The sequence below is a fragment of the Echiichthys vipera genome, assembly GCF_963691815.1.
Source record: "Echiichthys vipera genome assembly, chromosome: 7".
Classification (NCBI taxonomy): domain Eukaryota; kingdom Metazoa; phylum Chordata; class Actinopteri; order Perciformes; family Trachinidae; genus Echiichthys; species Echiichthys vipera.
Window position 1 is genome coordinate 8,431,724 of NC_139832.1, and position 21,111 is coordinate 8,452,834.

At 41.1% G+C, this 21,111-nt stretch overlaps 1 protein-coding gene across 1 annotated transcript; it reads right to left on the reverse strand.

The window, feature by feature from the left end:
• Positions 1-3,634: 3,634 nt before the first annotated feature.
• Positions 3,635-13,022, reverse strand: slc17a8 (solute carrier family 17 member 8; the record flags this gene model as incomplete). Its single annotated transcript, XM_083917264.1, has 12 exons — positions 3,635-3,964; positions 4,447-4,574; positions 5,197-5,307; positions 5,495-5,627; positions 5,751-5,900; positions 6,117-6,259; positions 7,759-7,845; positions 8,490-8,577; positions 9,133-9,247; positions 10,970-11,088; positions 11,228-11,483; positions 12,922-13,022. The coding sequence occupies 12 exons, from the start codon at positions 13,020-13,022 to the stop codon at positions 3,635-3,637; spliced, it is 1,761 nt and encodes a 586-aa protein (XP_083773390.1).
• Positions 13,023-21,111: the final 8,089 nt, after the last annotated feature.

Here is a 21,111-nt window from a genome sequence, read left to right on the forward strand (position 1 = left end):
TGATATCCATGCCGCAAGCTACAGACAGCTCAATCAATATTTGCTAATGAACATCAAACTGCTTGTGTCTGGGCTCCAGTGGGAGCATGTGTGACCAGTGGAGTCCAGGGAGAAATGGACGGTGGTTATTAATTAAACTGTCCATTCCTGTCCATGCCCCCCCCCCCACACACACACACACACACACTCCAACCTCTCCCCCCAACCCCCCAAAAATCCCTCTTTATCTCACCAAGACAAGAGGCTGCCTCATGAATTCTCCAGTAGAACAGAAATCCCACCCACACGCAAACATCACACATGAAACATACATCCTGTCATTAGCAAACAGCTCATCAGTACATTTTTTTAAATATAAATCTTCACATAAAACAGAATTGTAGTGTCTTCTTTTCATAGCAACAGTTACACTGTTTTTTTAAAAAGTGATATTTTCAGAAGGACAAGAAGAAACTGAAGCTATCATAACATCGGAAATCAGAATGTGGCAATCGTTGCCATCCGTCCTTGAAGTGATCAAAGCCATTTTTTTTAAGCCACGGCAATATGCAGTACCAGTTTGCACCAGATTTGTTTATATTGGCATTTTCATACCTCCGCGTACCTGCCCAGCTGTCTTTGTGTACTCTAAGATGGACACGCACACATGGAAATCGAATTGTTCTCGTCTTCATAATCCTTAATTTGTCCAAAAAAACAATAGTTTAATCATTGATGGGTTGTTGCTCCATCCAAAGAGGCCCTTCTGAGTCAACAGACAGTCTCTCTGAAATAAACAGAACCTTTGCCATTGGCTGTCGTCTGTTTGTGAACTATCTGGTCTGTGTTTGAGAGCATGTGGGAAATCAGCGATGGCCTCGGGGAAAGGACGGACACAACTCTGCTGAACCTGTTTAAAAGTTGCACGTACAGCAGTCAAAGCTCAGGTATTGATAAGGTTCCTTTACATCTACTTATTATTACTGAATACCTCCCTTCACGCAATGAGGACTAAAATAGATACCCTTTTTGTTTTGTCACTCATTCCAGACAGACCATATTGTGAGAAGTGTACACATGAAATAACAGAAACACACTTTGGAAAGTGACATAATCGCCCACATGTTCCTCAGGACTCACAGCACTGTGAGGATGGTCAGCAACAGAGTCTGTAATCTTGAAACTTTTCATCAACAGGTGAAAGAGAACGATCATTACACTCCTCATAGATCAACAAATGAACACAAAGCATCAATTTTAAGTGTTAAACATCTGTATTTGTGTATGTTTCACAATACGACAGCTCCTTGTGTCATTTTTTAAAGCTGCAGTAACGAAGCGAGTTTGACACTGTTGAGGAATATCCTGTCCAGTAATTATCTTCCGTGGTGAAAATGAAGCAGGCGGGTAAAGACAGATAAGACAGAGGATGTTTACCGCAGCGTGATGGGAAACAGAGCAGCCTTTGCAATATTTAAAAATGTCTAATTTGAGCTCCCTAACATAAACAGGCAGCATTAAGGACAGCCTATTCCGTCAAGTAGTTACAGAAGATAACGAGAATCTATATTGTACAAAGGGCACGTTGTGTCTTTATGAAGGTTAATGATTTAAATGAGCTGGAGAGGTGGAAACTCGTTTTAAAATGCAGGAGTAAACTATAGAGGGAGCCGTTTAAAGCCGACTTTAATCCAGTGGTCCACCTCTTTGATCCAGACTGAAGTATCTCAACAGCTACTGGATGGTTTGCCATGATATTCATGGTCCCCAGAGGATGTAGCCCTCTGACTGTGGTGATCCATCTGCTTTTACTCAGATGTCACCAGCAGGCTGACATTTCTGGTTTTGAGAGAAAGCTTTTACGAAATATTGAAGGGGCTGAAATCAAATTTGGTCCAGATATTTATGTTCGTCTCCAGATGTATTGCAATAATTTTCTTCAGCCTTAGTGATACCCAACTTACGTGCCCATGATTTTTTGCCAGAGTGCCTAAAAAAAGCATCAACATTGAGCTTGTTCATAAAAGAACATGCCAGGGGAGGTCACCTGGACACCCTTACAAAGCCCTACCACATGGGGTATCCCTTCTCTAATTTTTCATCTAGCAGCATCATCACCACAAAAGTTCAATTCCCTCAATATGTTTATGATCAAACACTTAATACATAATGTATTTTTGGACCTGGATACTGTGATGCCGCTCAGCCTTGCAGCCATTTTTTTGTAGTTCAACTGCAATGAAGAATACCACTGCGGCTCTCAATATGCTACCATTGTAAAACTGTAGACAAGACACCTCGAACCGCAAACATGGTTGATTATGAATCTTTCTTTTATGAATTCTTAATCCATGACGTTTTTCCATTTCTTAAACTTTCCTTTAGCTGAGAAAAGTGATTTAACGCCAGTTCTAATAATACATCCACGTGATCATATTGCCATGCTAATAGTAGCATTTAGCTCAAAGCACTGCTGTGCAGAACTCAGTCTTGTTTTCCATTGAACACATTTGCAATTTGATGATTAATTATAATTTTTATAATTTTGTTGAATACACAAAGTAACGTGAATGTTAAACAACGTCATACAAAGTACTCAATGATTCAGAACCTTTACAGGATTGTACGTCTCTAAACAATCTTAATACAGAATAGAAATGTCATTTTTTTTTTACATCCCCGGTGCGTTCAAGTAAAGTGCAAATCAAAACAACGCTCTTTCAAACAATATATGAATTTACTGTACAAAATCGATAAACAGTGAGTGTAAATTTCCTATACTCATTTTTGATCAATCAAACATTACAGTACATTATTTTTTTTAGAAACAAACTGGGTCCCCATGTTTCAAACATCGCAAAATTGCAACAAAAAAAGAAGAAACACAACAATAGAGTTACACTAAATGCTTCATGGAGTAACGTCAGCAGTGAAGTCACCTTCCATTCGTCCCATTATGAGCTCGGAGCACCATGAATAATGAAGCTGCCATAATGCTGGAAGAAGTGCATTAGGAACTATAGTGAACTAAGACCGGCTCAGACGAGGAGAGCAAGCTAAGCGGTGACAGAGTGCAATCATTCTGCAACAGCAATTACATACAAGCAAAAAAACGAAAATCAGTCAGGCTCATAACATCAACACTGTTGTCAAACCCATTATCACATCCCAGAAGCACATCTCTTTTCACGTTGCATAGCGGACATAAAACAATTCTTTTCACGTGGTTCAACGTAAGCTAAATGAAGTTCAGTTTGCGTGCACGGACGGACGATCGACGAAGAAAAGTAAAGTCAGCTTTGATATGTGTGTCTAAAGTTCTTTTAACACAGCACGAGTTGGTTCATGAATGTTGGTCTATCGTTAACTTTCCATTATGATAAGCACACTATATCTACAGTATTAGTCAGGGTAGATTTAATTTATTATGAGATCGTAATAAACATTGTGTTTTATCTTGACTTCTCTTTATGTTTTCCTATGATTTTTTTTAAATTACAGTACATCACAGTTAAACTGGAATAGTCCATCTTGAGGTACATGATGCTGCGGCTCCTGTCACTTCTCCGATGCCGCTGACATTTCCACAGGTTTGAAATCAAACTCTCAGCCTCGGCTAGAGTGTTTTGTAAGTCCTTTTTTCATTCAGGGCGTCTCACTGGTACCGATCCTGGAAGTCGCCATTCTCGTAATGTTCCTCGTCCTCTTGCATGGTTACCCCTCTCTTCTTTTTCCAGCCCTGTTTTCCACCTGATGAATTGTCTGTGGTCCCGTAACTCTTTTTGGGAACCACTGTGTTCTCCATGTTGAGCTCTGACTCTTCAGCCAGCTCGTCCTCATCAATTATGCCACATTTATCCTCGCTGGTGCTCTCAGGGTTGGCCCAGTCCTGCTGCTCTCCCGAAGCAAAGATAGCGTAGAAGATGACCCCTGTGTAATGCACCATGGATGCAATAACAAAGACATTCTGCCACTCCAGGCGAGTCTGTGAAGAGATGAAAAGAGTTCATAGATTTCCTGTCCAAAGCCGACTTACTGATCTTTTGATTATGTACCACTGAAAATCCACGCTGTCAATCCACTGCCGTACTCATGGCACTGGAAAAACTACCAACTGCAGTCTGTATAATACAATGTACAGGGCTATACATTATTAAGAAGAGCCACTGATAGGCGCAATATTAAATACAGTGATTCTGTGTGTTCAAAAAGCAAACGTAATGTTTTATACATGACATGAGGAAATATCTCAGTGAGAGTCCTGTTTATGTGCTGCCTGTTATGTTTTATTCACTTCTAATTAAAAATAAAATAGTTTCCACAGGATTATGAGATTGAAGGACTGAAGTATTATCTCCAGTTACTGTCAAGACAACAGCAAAAAAAATCTGAGATCAATGACAACTAATCAATGCACGTCTGTTAATATATGTGCAAAACAGTTACTGCTACAAATCAACTTGTTACCTTATTTTTTGTCAGGGCGCCAACAATCAAAGGACACACCATTCCAGATAGCGTTCCCACTCCATTAGAAATACCCATCAGGATGCTGGCATAACGAGGAGCAATATCCAAATGATTGACATTAAAACCTGAAGACACAGCACACACGGGGACATTGGATGACGTAAACAGTGACACAATTACAAAATACATCCTGGAAAAATGTTTTAGATCCACATGCACATCTAGATTTTTGGTTGCTTTGACAACAATGTGTAAAACATTCAGGAGAGAGTGAATGAATGTAGACAGCATCACATCCAAAGGAAGAGTGGTACTGTTGTTTTTCTTCAAGTCTTTCATAATCCAAAAGACGGGGGACACAAAATGTACAAAAGTTTAATAATTTAATTTAATTTAATTTGAGTGTTCTCAACTCTCGCAAGTTATCTGAACCCATTGATTATCTGTCACATAACTATTTAGCCTCTGGGGGCAACGTCTTCTACTTTTGTGAAGCTTTCTGTTGTAGCCAGTGTATATGCAGGCCAAGACTTCCTGTTCCAAGCAGGTGCCTTTGTTTACGTCCAATCAGCAACTTGAGATGCGAGAATGGAGTTGGAGTCCCACAAATTGAAACCAGACTGCTTCCAAAACTTTGCCTACAGATTCTACACAATTCCTATCCAGAATCTGTTCATAGAGGTGAGTTTGAAGCTAAATTTAAAGTCTCAATCCACAAAAGTGTCTTTAGTGCAGTTGTGGTAATACCTGAGATGGCGAATCCACTGAACCCTACAGCCAGAACTAGGAAGGTGATGGCGACTGCTCGAGTGTGAGAAAACCCGACCACCAACAGCAGAGTAGCTTCCATACCAAATCCTGTGAAAATACAGGACCAGAGGGTAAATGTCATCAGCTCATGTAAGAAACAACAACATGATAAAACAAAGATGCAAAAGATTTGGAGGAAATTTTTCTTTCTTAATTCCTGAAACAGAGTCTCTTAGTTTTCAGTATAAAGATAAAAAATTACAACATCTATTGCTTCGAGTTAACCGCAACGTACCTCCGCAGTTCATGAGTTTCCTCACATTTGTGGTTGACATTATTTTGTTACTGCGTAAGAAGTCAGCCAGCTGTCCTCCAATAGGAACTACAATTGTCATCACCATGTGGGGGACAGCGGACAGGATCCCCACCTGTTCACATACATTCAGGAATCCATAATGTATATCAGTTCTATGATTACTTATCGCCCTTTATGGATATTTTTCAATTTGTCGTAGTCAGTTAATTAGCTATAATGAAGCTGTGAGGCCAACCTTGCTGATGGGGAAGCCGAAGACTTCCTCAAAATACGCCGGCTGGCTGATGAGCAGAAGGTAGAAGGTCCAGCTGCGGCAAAAGTTGGCCACGATGATGGCGTAGACGGGCATGGAGGTGAAGAAACGACGCCAGGGAGTCTTGAATTTCTGTTGGGAGACAGAAGTCACTGTATGCTGTTTGTACTGTGTGTGTGTGTGTGTGTGTGTGTGTGTGTGTGTGTGTGTGTGTGTGTGTGTGTGTGTGTTGTGTGTGTGTGTGTGTATGTCAGGATGTTTGTGAAATAAATAGTGCTACTGTATCTGTGATATCCTGAAACCTACAGCATATTATGCACACGCACACACACACACACGCACACACACCTCAGTCACACTCAGTTGGCGCATTGTTTCACCGATGGTGGTCTCGATGTACGTCCTCTCCTCATCGGTGATTGTGGGATGTTCAGCAGGACTTCCATATGCCAGCAGGAGCCACAGGACATACCAAATGATCCCAAAAACACCTTTTAATGAAATGACAACAACAACAAAAACATAAAAATGCAGAGAAGTGAATGCAATGAAGTGTAAGGGGCAGAACAGACTAATTAAAACCAGCCCCGACCTCCTCTGGATCACAAGAATTTTCATTATCAAAATGAAATGAACAAGGTATGACTCACAGAGCCCAGACAGGAAAATGCTAATTCACATCAATAAATCATGAGATTATATCAAAGCAGAACCAGAGAGGATTTTTATTAAAACACATTTGGCAAAGTATGAATTTTATGTCAGTGTTAATCATTTTAATCAAACAGTAAAGCAATTCAGATAACACTTATTGTGCAGAGCATACAAAGTACAACTGCCACAGAGCTGCGTGCAGGGATTAAAAGAGCCACCTTGCATGTCACTAAACTGACACCTAGTGTATATAACATCTCAACACCTGATGAACAGCATGTAGCTGTAGGATAAGTATGAAGGTGATCCGAGCAGACAGTTAGCTTAGCTTAGCACAAAAACTGAAATCTTGTGGAAACAGCTGGCCTGGTTGTGTCTGTCCAAAGGTAAATACATTCTCCTATAAAGTCCACTGACTGGTTGATGACTGATCAACTGTGACTTTTTAGCTTATATTTCTAACATAATCTGTTTAAAGAGGAATTTTGCTATTTTAAACCCGATCCATATTTCTCTGTTTTCTGTGCAACTGACTACTGGCAACAACCAGTTGAAATTGGTCCAGTATTGAACATGAGAGCTGCAGCCTGGCCGCCATGAAAAGGCCTGCAATGTTATCCAATGGGGAATTTGCCCAGAGACAATATACGTCCACTAAAAGTATTTTTCTTGAGGAATGTGTGCTTTAGTAGGATGTCTTTTCCTCTTTGGCTGTGTCCCAGTCCAACTGCAGAACCGATGGTCTGTAAGGTGCAGTATATCCGAAGTTATTAGGATCCATTTGTGGCACAACTAGCCACCATTTCTGCCTGTCTGCATCCAAAGATAATGTCAGTCTATGAAAGCTGCGTGAAGTGGAGTTCCACATATTGTACAACAAGTTACTGCTGCACAAAAAAAGTTGTTGCCATTGGTCACTTACACAGAATGACATGGTAAAATAGGGTCCGTGTTAAAAAATAATTCAGAAATTCCCCTTTAAGTGTTATTTTAATAAACCTAACCGTGTAACTTTGTAACCTAAACCTGACCAAGTAAAGTTTGTTTTGTTTGAATTACCATGGGGTCCTAAAGGCGACCATTTCCATGTGATAACGGTCTTCTGAATCTATACTAGTAGATGTAGCAGTCATCTTCTAACCCATATCTATGAGACTGATGACCACTGATTACAGCCATTTGATGGTCATACTGATGTGAGAGTGCTATAGTGGAACTCTCTGCAATATCTTTATCTTTACACAAACATATTTTGCACTTTTATATTGTTTTTATGAGAGTGAAAGTCTGTTGTGTTTTTGAGCTTGTGATGTTCATTCAATAACATCAATCTTACCATAGATATAGAAGACCGAAGACCAACCGACGTACTGAACAAGAATACCAGCTAAAGGCATGGCAATCACTGCTCCGGCGTAGGATCCTGTGAACAATAATTGGTGGTTCAGTGTCAAACATGTGATTATACCAGCGGGACAATCGGATCTCAGTGAAAAGTAGCTTTATGTAGTTACAGTGCTGCAGCCTTCAGACTAGAAACTATACCCTGTACTGCGTAAATGTGTTAATAGAAACAAACACATCAAAGAAACACATTAGCTTCATTGAGTAAATGCTGAGTTGCTGGCACTGCCGAGACAGAGAGGGTGCTTTAATGTGTTTTCTATTATCAGACAGATTCATGGACACTGCTGGTTTGAATAGAGCAGGGAGCATGAGAGTGCTTTTGGACAGTGAGCAATGTGCCGATTCATTTCGGGCGAACACAGGAAAAAGCTCCTTCTAAGCGCGCAGGTGAGACGTGTTTATTTACAGACAATGTCAAGAGGGTTTCGATGCTTGGGTTGTCATGGTACCAGTTTAAAGTGCAACAGGGGTATTTTGATTGCAGGACAGACAGCAGTGGATGGAATCTGCAAAACAAAATGACCTCTCTCATGTCTTAGGCTGCTGACCAGCCCTGCGATGACGGTAAACTGGTTTGCATCATTGAAAAGCTTTGTGTTGTGGTCAGTTTGGGAGCGTCACAGGGATTTTTGACAAGAGGATAGAAGAGGCATCTCTCACCACAGAATGAAGTCGTGGCCAGTCGACTCCGCTCAAGAGGTGGCGCCCATTTGGACCACATCCCATGACATGCTGGGTAGGTGACACCCTAGCAGGGACATGATGTGGAAGATGTCAGGGGTTTACTTGAGAGGAAAACTGGGATTCAATAAACATTTGGGAAAAACACTCGTTTGCTTTCTTTCTGATAGTTATATGAGAAGATTGACACCAGTCTCATGCTTATACAGTATGAAACTACTGAACTGTTGGCTTAGCTTAGCCCAAATCTGAAAACAACTATCCTGTTTTCTCTAAAGATCACTTATGAACATGTTATATCTTGCTAGTTTAAGTGGCATGACAAATGGAAAGTAAAAACACTAAGTTCTGCTGTTCTAGGGGATTGTTTGGACTATTTATTGCCCAAAAAAACTCTTAAACTACAACTTGTTGCACTTACGCAAAGTTCTTGGATAAGGTTAGGTGACATGATGTATGAATGAGATATAACATGTTAATGCTAAGCTTCAGCTTGGTTTTCATTCAAACAGAGCCACGTTAGCTGTTTCCCCCTGCTGATAGTGGTATCTTCCCATCTAACTCGCAACAAGAAATCAAATAAGCGTATTTCCCCAAAGTGTTGCTATAAGTTAAGTCTTACCTCCACTAAACCCTGCAGGATGCGGACAAACATGACACAGCCGTAGTGCACTCTCGCTGCTGATGGGATGAACATGTTGAGCACTGACGTCAGGAAAATGGCAGCCCCAAACACCCTGTAGAAACAGTGGAGTGTCATCATATCGTGTGTGTGTGTGTGTGTGTGTGTGTGTGTGTGTGTGTGTGTGTGTGTGTGTGTGTGTGTGTGTGTGTGTGTGTGTGTGTGTGTGTGTGTGTGTGTGTGTTTGTGTGTAATGGTAAGAGTTAGGGTTACATAATTAGGCTAGGTTATGACTATGCACGTACATATGGTTATGGTTATGGTAGGTCTCCAAATGAGTGTAAGTCAGTATAGTACGTATGATTAAAAACTCTGGATATCTGGAGTGGCTACCAACCCACAAACTTTGAAATAACAAAGCATATATATATATATATATATATATGGTGGTTGCACTAAACTGGCATGGCTTTGACTTGTCTGTTTACATAACAAAAGAAATGTGAAATGAACTGTGTATCATTTTGCACAATTTGCTTACTAGATCAGAAAACATGGGTTTCAACAAGCCAATCAGCTTTGGCTTCCCTGTCTGTGTCTCCATAGAATATACCACCATCCATCTAAGTATCTCCACCCACAGCCATATCTCTCTCACGAGCCAACCAGAGCCGACTGGGCTCACTGGAATACAGCAATATTCAGACAGACCACATGAGTCTATACAGAATAATGTGTTTTTTAAAAATGTAAACATGTTCTAGTAGAAACCCAAAATACAAATATAGACCCAAAAATGAAAAAAAAAAGCCTTTTCTTGTGAAAAATGGGAAGTTATTGGGGAATGACATTGTAATTCATTCTGTAATAGTCAGCTTAACATGGAACTGTGTGAAATTGATCCTCCAGTCAACACAAGAGTAAATATTCTAATTATACGTCTATGAATAATGATATTTACTTGAGTTTAAGACATGATTAGGAAATTATAACCTTGACTTATATTATGATATTTGTCAGCTCTGTCAGGTGAATATACAACAAAGACAGGCTACCCAGTGTCTCAAAGCTACCGTAGATGTCTAATATTGTCAGGCAGGATATCTCCTGATATCTGGCGGTCTCAGTATCTCAGTCAGTCTTATAATGAGACAGATCTCACGCCTCTGCCTTTCATGCGCTGAGATAAAGACATCCCTCTCAATCCGCAAGTTTCTGCTTCATCACCACGGTGCTGCTTAGCTCCCATCTCTTTCCTCCTTCACCTCATCCCCCCTTCCTTCTCTTTTTCCAAAACAGTGTGTAAGTGACACTTGTAATATTCCAGTGGCTGGTGTTTCAGAAAGAAATCAGAGGCAGGATCTTTCATTATTAACTCTGTCAGTGGCGTGTCCTCTTTTCCTGTGAAGCTTTTATTACAGGACTGATATCTGCTCCATCAGCACCGCTCACCACGCCGTACAGCTTTAACCCTTTAACCACCCAGGCTGCCGGAGGCGCTTTCCCCAAAACCTTTATTTTTTTGTTAGTCTTTCTTGTGCTTCTTTCTCAGAGTATATTACTGCAGTGACCATGACCTCATCCTCAACTTGTGGAAAAACCTTAACCGTTGTCTCTGCACTGTGTTTAGGGTTGCAACTAACAATCAATTTTGTCATTGATTAATTATTTTTATAAAATATCAGAGACAAAAGGGTAAAGCGTGGCTAAAAAGAGCATCATAGTCAAATTGCTTTTCTAACCAACTGTCTAAGGTCCAAAAGCTATTGAATATATGGGGACATAAAGCAGAGATGTGTTAAAGTAGAACTATTAATAGTCATGAAGTGCATGTCACCTGTTGGCAAACAACTTGTTGGAGATGAAACCACCTGGAATCTGAGTGACAATGTAACCCCAGAAGAAGGAGCCGTGGATCAGCCCCACTGTCTCTGGGTCCCAGTTAAATTGGGCTTTCTGGGGAGGGTGAAAAAAAACAGATGCATATGAAATAAGCGGCTGTTCTGTAACGCAAAACTCACAGAACTGTAACGAGCATCACAAAAGTCCTACAACGTCAATAACCCAGGGGTCCTGTCTTATTTGATCCAGCTACCTGAAGCACAGGAGTCCCGTTAATATACACCGTGTTGTTGTTCACCATCTCCACAATGGCCACACCAAGGTTGCAACGGATGCCAAAGGAGATGCAGAAGCCCAGGCCACTGAGGATGGCTATGATGTAGCGCTTAGGCAGGCCGCCACAGCTGCAGTCCAGCAGTGGGGCAGGACGTGGTGCTGATGCCACCGGACGTCCATCCTCTGTCAGTTCAATGGTGTCCTCTTCTTCTACATTACTACCGTCTATTTTCCTAAGACGCAAATATCGGGAAAAGAAATCACAGTAAGAGCATGTGAGTGTCAGCAGTACGGTCAGTCTTTATCCACATCCTTCCTTCTTCGATTTGGCAGCAAGTCATACGTGCATATACAGAATGTAGTTTTGTGCAATATTCACATGATGATCATTTCAGTCCTACCACTTTTATATGTAACTTTGTTAAAATGTGGCTACAAAAATAGCACAGTAACTTGAGTCTCTCTGCTCTCTTAGAGAGGGCAGGAGGGGAAGCCAAGACACACGACTAAAAAGGTCACAGAAGTGCTGTTATCAGGTTGCTTTCAGGTGTAACACTCTCCACACCTGTTCCACTACCCAGAATCCATCTCTGCCTCTGACCTACTGCTCCCATGCACTGCTTTCATCTGCACTTTCAGCTTTTGATATCAAGCACTCAAATATGCACTTGTAAAATCACAAGTACCTTAACAGTTGTAACAACTGGTGTGTGTTTCTTAATCAAAGCATCCAAAAATTAAAAATATATAGTCTAGTCTTGTTTAGTATAAATATAGTATATAGTATTATAAAATAAGTATAGTCACGTCTTTGAAATAAGGATTAACACAGTTTGTAGGTGTCTCTCACAACATATAAACAGCTGTATCAAGAAAATCTGAACTGCATTAAGATTTCATGTTCTTTGAGCATAGTTTGCAACCAGGTTAAAAGATGTCATGTTACGAAACAAAAAAGCAAGTTTGTGCCTGGTCACTAACGTCATGTGCTCACTTTGTAAATGTGGCAAAACCTTTCCATTGGTGCATTTACCAAAAACGACACCACAAAGGAACGCAGGCCTCTATGAAAGTATTTTAGTACAGATATCTTAATATTGTTGAAAGTTGTATAGTAGGAATGCAGTGACTTACATTACACACAAGTAATTAAGTATCTTTAGTACATAATGGAAGTCTTTCAAATGTAAGTCAATGCATTCCTTTTATAAGTGCATTTGCGATGCACACACATAATTTATTCTTCAGGAAATTGCCTACTTAGTCGTTTATCTCTTAAAATGACAACAATCTTCCTCATAGGACAGGGGCGCCCCTGCCACACATTGCTTTGTGAAATATGTATCAGAAATGAAATATGTATTAATGTCTTAAAATAAAATCTATGATTACATCACTTGCATTGCCTGGCAAGCACAAGAATCAAATATTTATTTATCGTCAGGATCTCTGAGAACACTCTGGGCTTAATGCGCTTGCTTCCAGGCTCTTCACATCCCTCTGACAGCGGATATATGCCTCTTAGTTACACAGATATTTTAAAAATGAATCTCCACTGTGAATACAATACATGGGTAAATAGTGAAATGCTGATACCATGCAGTCCAACAACATCTTTGTGGTGTGGATCAAGCACCTTGCACACACAGTCTTCATTCAAACCCCTCTCACCTTTGCAGTTTTCCCAGAGAGTCTCCCACTGTGTTCTTCACTTCCTCCTTCCCAGGCTTAAGCACCTGCTCCTTCAAACCTGCTAACCCACCAAAAGGCATTGCTGTCTCTTTGTTTTCTCTCCCCCGTATCCGAGAACAATGTCTTGAAACTGTACCTCACTAACACACTCTGCTCTGACAAAGAGAAAAAAAAACGCTAGAAGCTGTTCATCATCCTTCCTGAGTTTGTGGCACTGGAGGTTGGCTCCACCTTCCAGTGGTGCCACAGGTCCCTCTGAGGTAAGACGGACTCTTTTCCTCTCCCCTTTTCTCTGGTGTGAGAATTCAGTGGAGAGGAGGAGGCAAGGATGACAGTGAAGTATTCCTCAATGTCCAAAGTACCATTCAGCCAGAGCTTCTGGAACTTACTTCATCTACTAAAGATCCAGTTGAGAGAAAGACTGATGAATAAGGATGAGAGCAAAAAAATTGTGTAGATTCCAGGGTTGAGTCTCGCGTTGGGAGCCACCTTTTGTCTGCAGCTGAACTGAATGAACCACTTTGGTCTCCTCTCCATCTCATAATGCATCCATTCCTGGTGAGGAGGGGTAGGTGTACTGGTTTTTCCCAAACCCAACCCCCTTACACACACACATCCCCATCATCATCATCATGTTCCCAGCACCACCCCTTTAGCTACGAAGGTTCATCTGATAGCAGCTCAAACAGTTAAATATGCATGAGCTTGACAAGTTGCACTGAGGAGAGACAGGAGAAACTTTTATGCTGTGGCGTAAAATGAGAGCAGGTGCAACCTTAGACAGAGCCGGGTTTACAACCCCGCCTTTCCATGACGCTTTTTACCATTTCTGCTGAAACCTCTGCAGGGAGTGACAGAAACCATAACTGTTGCTATGAAGCTGTACATTGCATATTGGCAACAACACCATATCTCTTTTGTTTGACACTGATGGGTAAAGTTTCCCTGTAATGGTTGATTTTCCAGCAGGGGAAACTCATTATTTTTAGTTTAATTCTTTCGGAATAATCAAATATGCAGCATTTCAGGGAGATTTTAATATTTAAACAGTGACCGGAGGGTTTCGGCCTGAGCTCTAAGAGTCTCAGTTAGCTATGTGCTGTTGCAGAGCAACTGCTGAGGGTGATGCTTGTACTCCAACTGTTTATGCACACCATAAATAAACTGAGAGCTGGATCCCAGTGGACACTTTCAATAAAAAAGGTTCTTTGTACCAGAAATATCACTGCCTTCTTTTTTGGAGGTAGCTGTAAAGAATGAAAACCATATAAAACTACTGGAATTAGATGCATTTTATTTTGGGGGTTTTCTCCGGTTCTTCGGCTCCCACAGTCCAAAGACATGCACGTGTGAGGTAATTGGTGCCTAAATTGCCAGTGACGAAGAGCACATCGTTACCAGTTTTGCACACATGGCACCACGCACTTTAGACTGAGTGTGATCACAGATGCACAGACCCTTTAAGAAGAGCAACAGAACTTTATTGGAGATTTGCACAATACATTTTAACACATTGCTTTTTGTACGTTTGTATTGAAATGGTTACCATATGTATTGAATGTTTGTCGCCATGTTTGTTGTCCTTTGTTGGGTCTTGGGGTTTGCTGTGTGGGCCGTGCAGTTCACCTGGAGCAGAGGCACATGGGGTTAAATGTGCAGATGAAATGTGTTCGTTTCTTAATTAAGAAGAAGAACTAAGAAGAATGAGTATTGTGTTGATCCATAAGTGCGTGGGGAATAAATCAAAAGTTTCACCAGTCTGTTGTCTTCAGGATGTGCAGGCAAAAGCCTTTTGCCAAAAGGCTTCCCCAGGACGCCGCTTATATAGTTTCGGGGGCAGCCAAGTGTTAATTGGTGTGGGGACGGTAAATGTGTGCATGGTATTTTAGTGGAGGTAATATGGAGTGTATTGGTGTATTTTCTGTTAGTGGACGTAAAGTAGGATGTATATAGGTCACAGATGACGTGGTGTTTAACATGTTTTAGGCAGGGGATCCCAGGGAATGGATTCTTCCAGGGTAATGGGTTGACACCCTATAAATAGGCGCCATTTTGGCAACCTGGGGTTCTTTCTGTTGGTGACACTGATGGGCCTATACTGTTTGCCAAGAGCGATGAATAAAAGAACCGCCTTGGTGACCCACCTCAAACCTTGCCTGTGGATCATTCTTTTGCTGTATCATCCAGCTGTAATTGTGGTCATTCTCACATTGCCCATAGGTGTGAATGTGAGTGTGACTGGTTGTCTGTCTCTGTTTGTATCTATGTGCCCTGTGATAGACCGGCGTCCTGTCCAGGGTGTACCCCGCCTCACGCCCAATGTCAGCTGGGATCGGCTCCAGCCCCCCCCCCCCCCCCCCCCCCCCGCAACCCGACAGGGACAAGCGGTTGAGAATGAATGAATGAATGAAAAATGATCAGATTCAATCAGTAAGACGCCAACTGTTTCAATGATTTTGTTTTACAGTGTGGTAAAAAGGCTGATGCATTTCAACTGCAAACAGAGAAACAGTATAATCAAACCCTGTCATACGTAACTAAACATTCAACTTGACAGTCTTGTGAAATTGTTTAATTAGCCTAATACCACAGTAATTATTGAATTTGGAATAAAGCTGCTTTAAAGTGATCTATGCAAAATCATTGCTGACCGTAATATCTAAATATAAAGCAGAGGATGTTCTGAACCGACAGTCAATTAGTCTTTCCATTCCTGAGTAGTTCATGCCTACCATCTAGTGTTTGGAGGAGGAAGTGACGTGTGATCATTCTGCAGGCAGACAATCAATACAATACGCTTGAATTACCCACCTACCCACCTACCCACTGTGGAACTGAAACTAACTTGAGATATGATCAGGCTTTGGCAGTTTGTAGTGGAAAAGAAAGGAGAGTCATGGGGAGACTGAAAATTCACTTGACCTCCAACTACAGCAAGCTGTAACTGACAACTTAAGTTATACGCTTATTATACTTGAGAATACCTGTCTGCATAAAAATAATATAGATGTTGTTACATTATGCCAAATGTTTCCAACAATGCTCAAACCCAGAAAAACATGTATTTTTTAATAAAGGTAACAGTCTGTTACATTTGGTTGCTTGTTGGTGAGACTGGTGTAAGACTGGTGTAACACACCACTGTGGTATTTCTCTTTTTCTATGTAATTATTGCATTTTTCTACGTTAACATTGCATTATTTATTATCGCTACTTTTTGTAGTGATAGGGGCACCTAGATAAAAAAGTTTCTCCTTGATATTGCATCTCATTATGACGCTTTACCTGATGTTCCAGGCATTTAAATGTATATTCAAGTTGTTTAGGTTATGCTTTAGGCTCTGCAGGCCTTTTCTTACCTATATGATTATTGTATTTTAAATGTTTTTTGTACTTTGAATGACAAGGAAGGATACATTGTGGATTATATATTTATATATATTTATTTGTCATATATATGTATATACACTTGTTTTAATTGTCAGATTTTTATTTTCACAATTGCACTTAAAGATGTTTGATCACATGATCACATGAAGCGCTCGGCATTAAACGCTATTGGGAGCAGACTCTGGTGTGCGGACTTATTATTTATATCTTGAACTGCTTTTTTGTCCAGCACCCAGTGCTCATCTTTGCGGCTGTGCATGCTATTTTAACTTTCCTGCCTGTCAGTGATGTCATATCCCCTTTGTGCTTGCTTGCCTTCCTCAGCCTCCTATAAACTATGCTTAAGACGGTTCATCTCTGCATGGTTTGTCTTCTCAGAACATTTAAGTTGGGACACCTCCATCGTCTCAACAGAGCTCTCATTGCTTCGTACCTCAGGAGTCATCTCAGAAGAGTCCCTGGGGTCTAGCTCATGATGGAGAAATCAAACAACCCCTTAAACAACAAATATTGGAGTACAAAACAGCATTATAGATTATGCACTTGCGAAACATTATGCTGAAGGAAAATGTGTTTGTTTTGTATGATTGAAAAGTCATGATGCCTACTAAAGGAATAGATGTTTTGAAGAAAATTGTCCAGAGATTAATGTTTTAGTAGTTTCACTTACTGTATGTAATGTGGATAAAATCAGATTTAACCAAATAATTGGGATTGTCCCTGAATCTAGAATCATGGTATTGGAGACAGAGTTTGGTGAAGATCCAAATAATTGGGTCAAACTCCCAGCTACCTTTGTGCATACTACTTAACTGAATATAATTCAAATTTGAGCCAAATAAACAAGTAAAATTGAGTATTTTAACAAGCATTAACCAGCTGATTCTTCCCTCAGGCTGAGATGGAAATTGTTCTGTCACCTACCTTCACTTTACGTGAAATTCATGTTACATATCACTACATAAATATAAAGTTATGTCATCTGCAAATTACCTTTGCACTTCTACATCCTTCTTACTACTGCTTCCTGTTTTGAAAAACTTTACAATAGTTTTACATGTTCACGTTTACATCCTTTTATTCTTTGTCATTATTATGTTACAGTATTATGATATAATACAAAATTATCTTTGTTTTATTTATTTTATTATTTCCTTTGGTTGTGGGAGAAACCAGCGCACCTGGAGAAAACCCGTTTACACACAGGAAGAACAAATTCTACACAAAAAATCTGCCTCCTGTGATGTGACAGTAATCACCACTGCACCATAACAGAAATGGATTCACATACAGACATCATGAATATACCACATTCATGATTCATATATATAAAAACATATCTTAGATGTTAGCTGCCCCTTGACTGAAGAATCTGTTGTTAGGAGTCCAACTGGAGGCATGGGGAGAACATGCAAACTCCAGTGTCAAGTTGTCCTGTCAATGTTGACCTGTTCAGAAGGGTCGGGGCCCCAGGTGTTCAGAACCGTACCAGTCCGAGCAAGTCACTGCGTTGGCCAAGGCATGGCTGGCAGTGTGGATGCCAATATGGTAAATTCCTGTCAGAAGAAATTTAGCACAGCAACCCCACAAACCTTCAGTCTGAACCTCAACAGCTGGAGCCACCAGGATACCTTCAGGGCTCTGCTCCTCATTTGTCGTCTCAACAGAGCTCTCATCACTCTGCGTCTCAGATGTCATCTCAGATGAGTTCTCTCTTTCCTCGTAACCCTGCAGTGCTTCCGATAGGTTTTTGATCTTTGTCTGTGTTGTCCTATCCTGATGTTCAAGTTGGGACACCTTCTTTATTAGCCCAACTTTGTCTTCCTCAGCCTCCTCTAATCTTACCTTAAGACAGTTCATGTCTACTTGGTGTGTCTTCTCTAGACTTTCAAGTTGGGACACCTTCTTTACTAGCCCAACTTTGTCTTCCTCAGTCTCCTCTAATCTTACCTTAAGACAGTTCATGTCTACTTGGTGTGTCTTCTCTAGACTTTCAAGTTGGGACACCTTCTTTACTAGCCCAACTTTGTCTTCCTCTGCCTCCTCTAATCTTTCCTTAAGACAGTTCATGTCTACTTGGTGTGTCTTCTCTAGACTTTCAAGTTGGGACACCTTCTTTACTAGCCCAACTTTGTCTTCCTCAGTCTCCTCTAAACTTTGCTTAAGACAGTTCATGTCTACTTGGTGTGTCTTCTCTAGTCGTTCAAGTTGGGACAACTTCTGTAATAGCCCAGCTTTGTCTTCCTCAGCTTCCTCTAAACTATGCTTAATACAGTTCATGTCTACTTGGTGAGTCTTCTCTAGACTTTCAAGTTGGGACACCTTCTTTACTAGCCCAACTTGGTCTTCCTCAGCTTCCTCTAACCTATGCTTAAGACGGTTCATGTCTACTTGGTGAGTCTTCTCTAGACGTTCAAGTTGGGAGAACTTCTCTAATAGCCCAGCTTTGTCTTTCTCAGATTCCTCTAAACTTTGCTTAAGACAGTTCATGTCTACTTGGTGTGTCTTCCCTAGACGTTCAAGTTGGGACACCTTCTGTAATAGCCCAACTTTGTCATCCTCAGCCTCCTCTAAACTTTGCTTAAGACAGTTCATGTCTACTTGGTGTGTCTTCTCTAGACGTTCAAGTTGGGACAACTTCTGTAATAGCCCAGCTTTGTCTTTCTCAGATTCCTCTAGACTTTGCTTAAGACAGTTCATGTCTACTTGGTGTGCCTTCTCTAGACGTTCAAGTTGGGACAACTTCTGTAATAGCCCAGCTTTGTCTTTCTCAGATTCCTCTAAACTTTGCTTAAGACGGTTCATCTCTGCATGGTTTGTCTTCTCAGAACATTCAAGTTGGGACACCGTCTCAACAGAATTCTCATCGGTCTGCCCCTCGGGAGATGTCTCGGCAGAGATCTTATTGCTCTGCCCCTCAGGAGTTGTTTCAAAGGTCCTTGATTCTTCTTTGAAATTCTTCACGCCAGCTAGTAACTCATTCTCCTGCCTCTTCTCTAGCTTGTCTTTCAGATCCTGGATTGTTTGATTCAAATTGCTTCTCAGGGTGTAAAGCTCCTCTATTTCCTTCTTATGATAAGCAATTTCGCTGGTTTGCTTTGTCATTTGCTCATTCATAGTCTCGATTGATATCTCAGCCTCGTCTACATTGAACTGAAGATCTTCCACAACTGTCTTCAGGTCTTGATTCTGCTCCTTTTGTTGCGCTGTCAGAGAGGAAAGTTGAGCCAGCTCATGGGTGACAATCTCATTCTGCTTATTCAGATTTACATTGTTTTCCTGAGTATCGTTCAGTTCTTGCCTCAGTTTTCTGATCTCTGAAAGAGATTCATTATGGGTCTGCTCCTGTTGGCTAATTTTCTCATCTTTATCCCTGTGAGCAGTCTGAGCCGCCCTTATTTGACACTGAAGATCGTGCCTTTCTTTCAACAGTTGTTCAATCTTTTCTTGTTGTTTTTCTCTCAGAGATTCATGGCGTGTCACCTCGGCATTCAGGCTCAGGTTCTTCTCATTTATGCTCTTCTCATTTTCCTGCAGATCATGAACTTCTGCCTGCAGATTATTATTCTCTGCCTGTTTTTTGTCTGTGTGACATTCAAGATGTACCAGTTCCTCGCTAATGAGCTTCATCTGCGCGTTCAGAGAGTTCTCTCTTTCCTCGTAATCTTGCAGTGTTGCCAATAGGTTTTTGATCTTTGTCTGTGTTGTCTTCTCCTGGTGTTCAAGTTGAGACACCATCTCTATTAGCTCAACTTGGTCTTTCTCAGCCTCCTCTAATCTATGCTTAAGACGGTCCATCTCTGCTTGATTTGTCTTCTCTGGACATTCAAGTAGGGACACCTTCTGTAAGAGCCCATTGTTATCTTTCTCAGCCTCCTCTAAACTATGCTTAAGACGGTGCATCTCTTCTTGATTTGTCCCGTCTGGACATTCAAGTTGGGACACCTTCTGTAAGAGCCCTTTGTTATCTTTCTCAGCCTCCTCTAAACTATGCTTAAGACGGTGCATCTCTTCTTGATTTGTCCCGTCTGGACATTCAAGTTGGGACACCTTCTGTAAGAGCCCTTTGTTATCTTTCTCAGCCTCCTCTAAACTATGCTTAAGACGGTTCATCTCTTCTTGATTTGTCTTCTCTAGACATTCAAGTTGGGACACCTTCTGTAAGAGCCCATTTTTATCTTCTTCAGCCTCCTCTAAACTATGCTTAAGACGGTCCATCTCTGCTTGATTTGTCTTCTCTAGACATTCAAGTTGGGACACCTTCTGTAAGAGCCCATTTTTATCTTTCTCAGCCTCCTCTAAACTATGTTTAAGACGGTTCATCTCTACTTCATTTGTCTTCTCAGAACATTCATGTTGGGACACCTTCGTCGTCTCAACAGAGTTCTCAACGCTCCGCCCCTCAGGAGTCGTCTCAACATGGTTCTCATCGGTCTGCCCCTCAGGAGTCGTCTCAACATGGCTCTCATCGCTCTGCCCCTCAGAAGTCGTTTCAAAGGTCCTTGATTCTTCTTTGAAATTCTTCACGCCAGCTAGTAACTCATCCTCCTGCCTCTTCTCTAGCTTGTCTTTCAGATCCTGGATTGTTTGATTCAAATTGCTTCTCAGGGTGTAAAGCTCCTCTATTTCCTTCTTCTGATAAGCAATTTCGCTGGTTTGCTTTGTTATTTTCTCATTCATAGTCTCTGTTGTTATCTCAGCACCGTCTACATGGAACTGAAGACCATCCACGACTGTCTTCAGGTCTTGATTCTGCTCCTTTTGTTGCGCTGTCAGAGA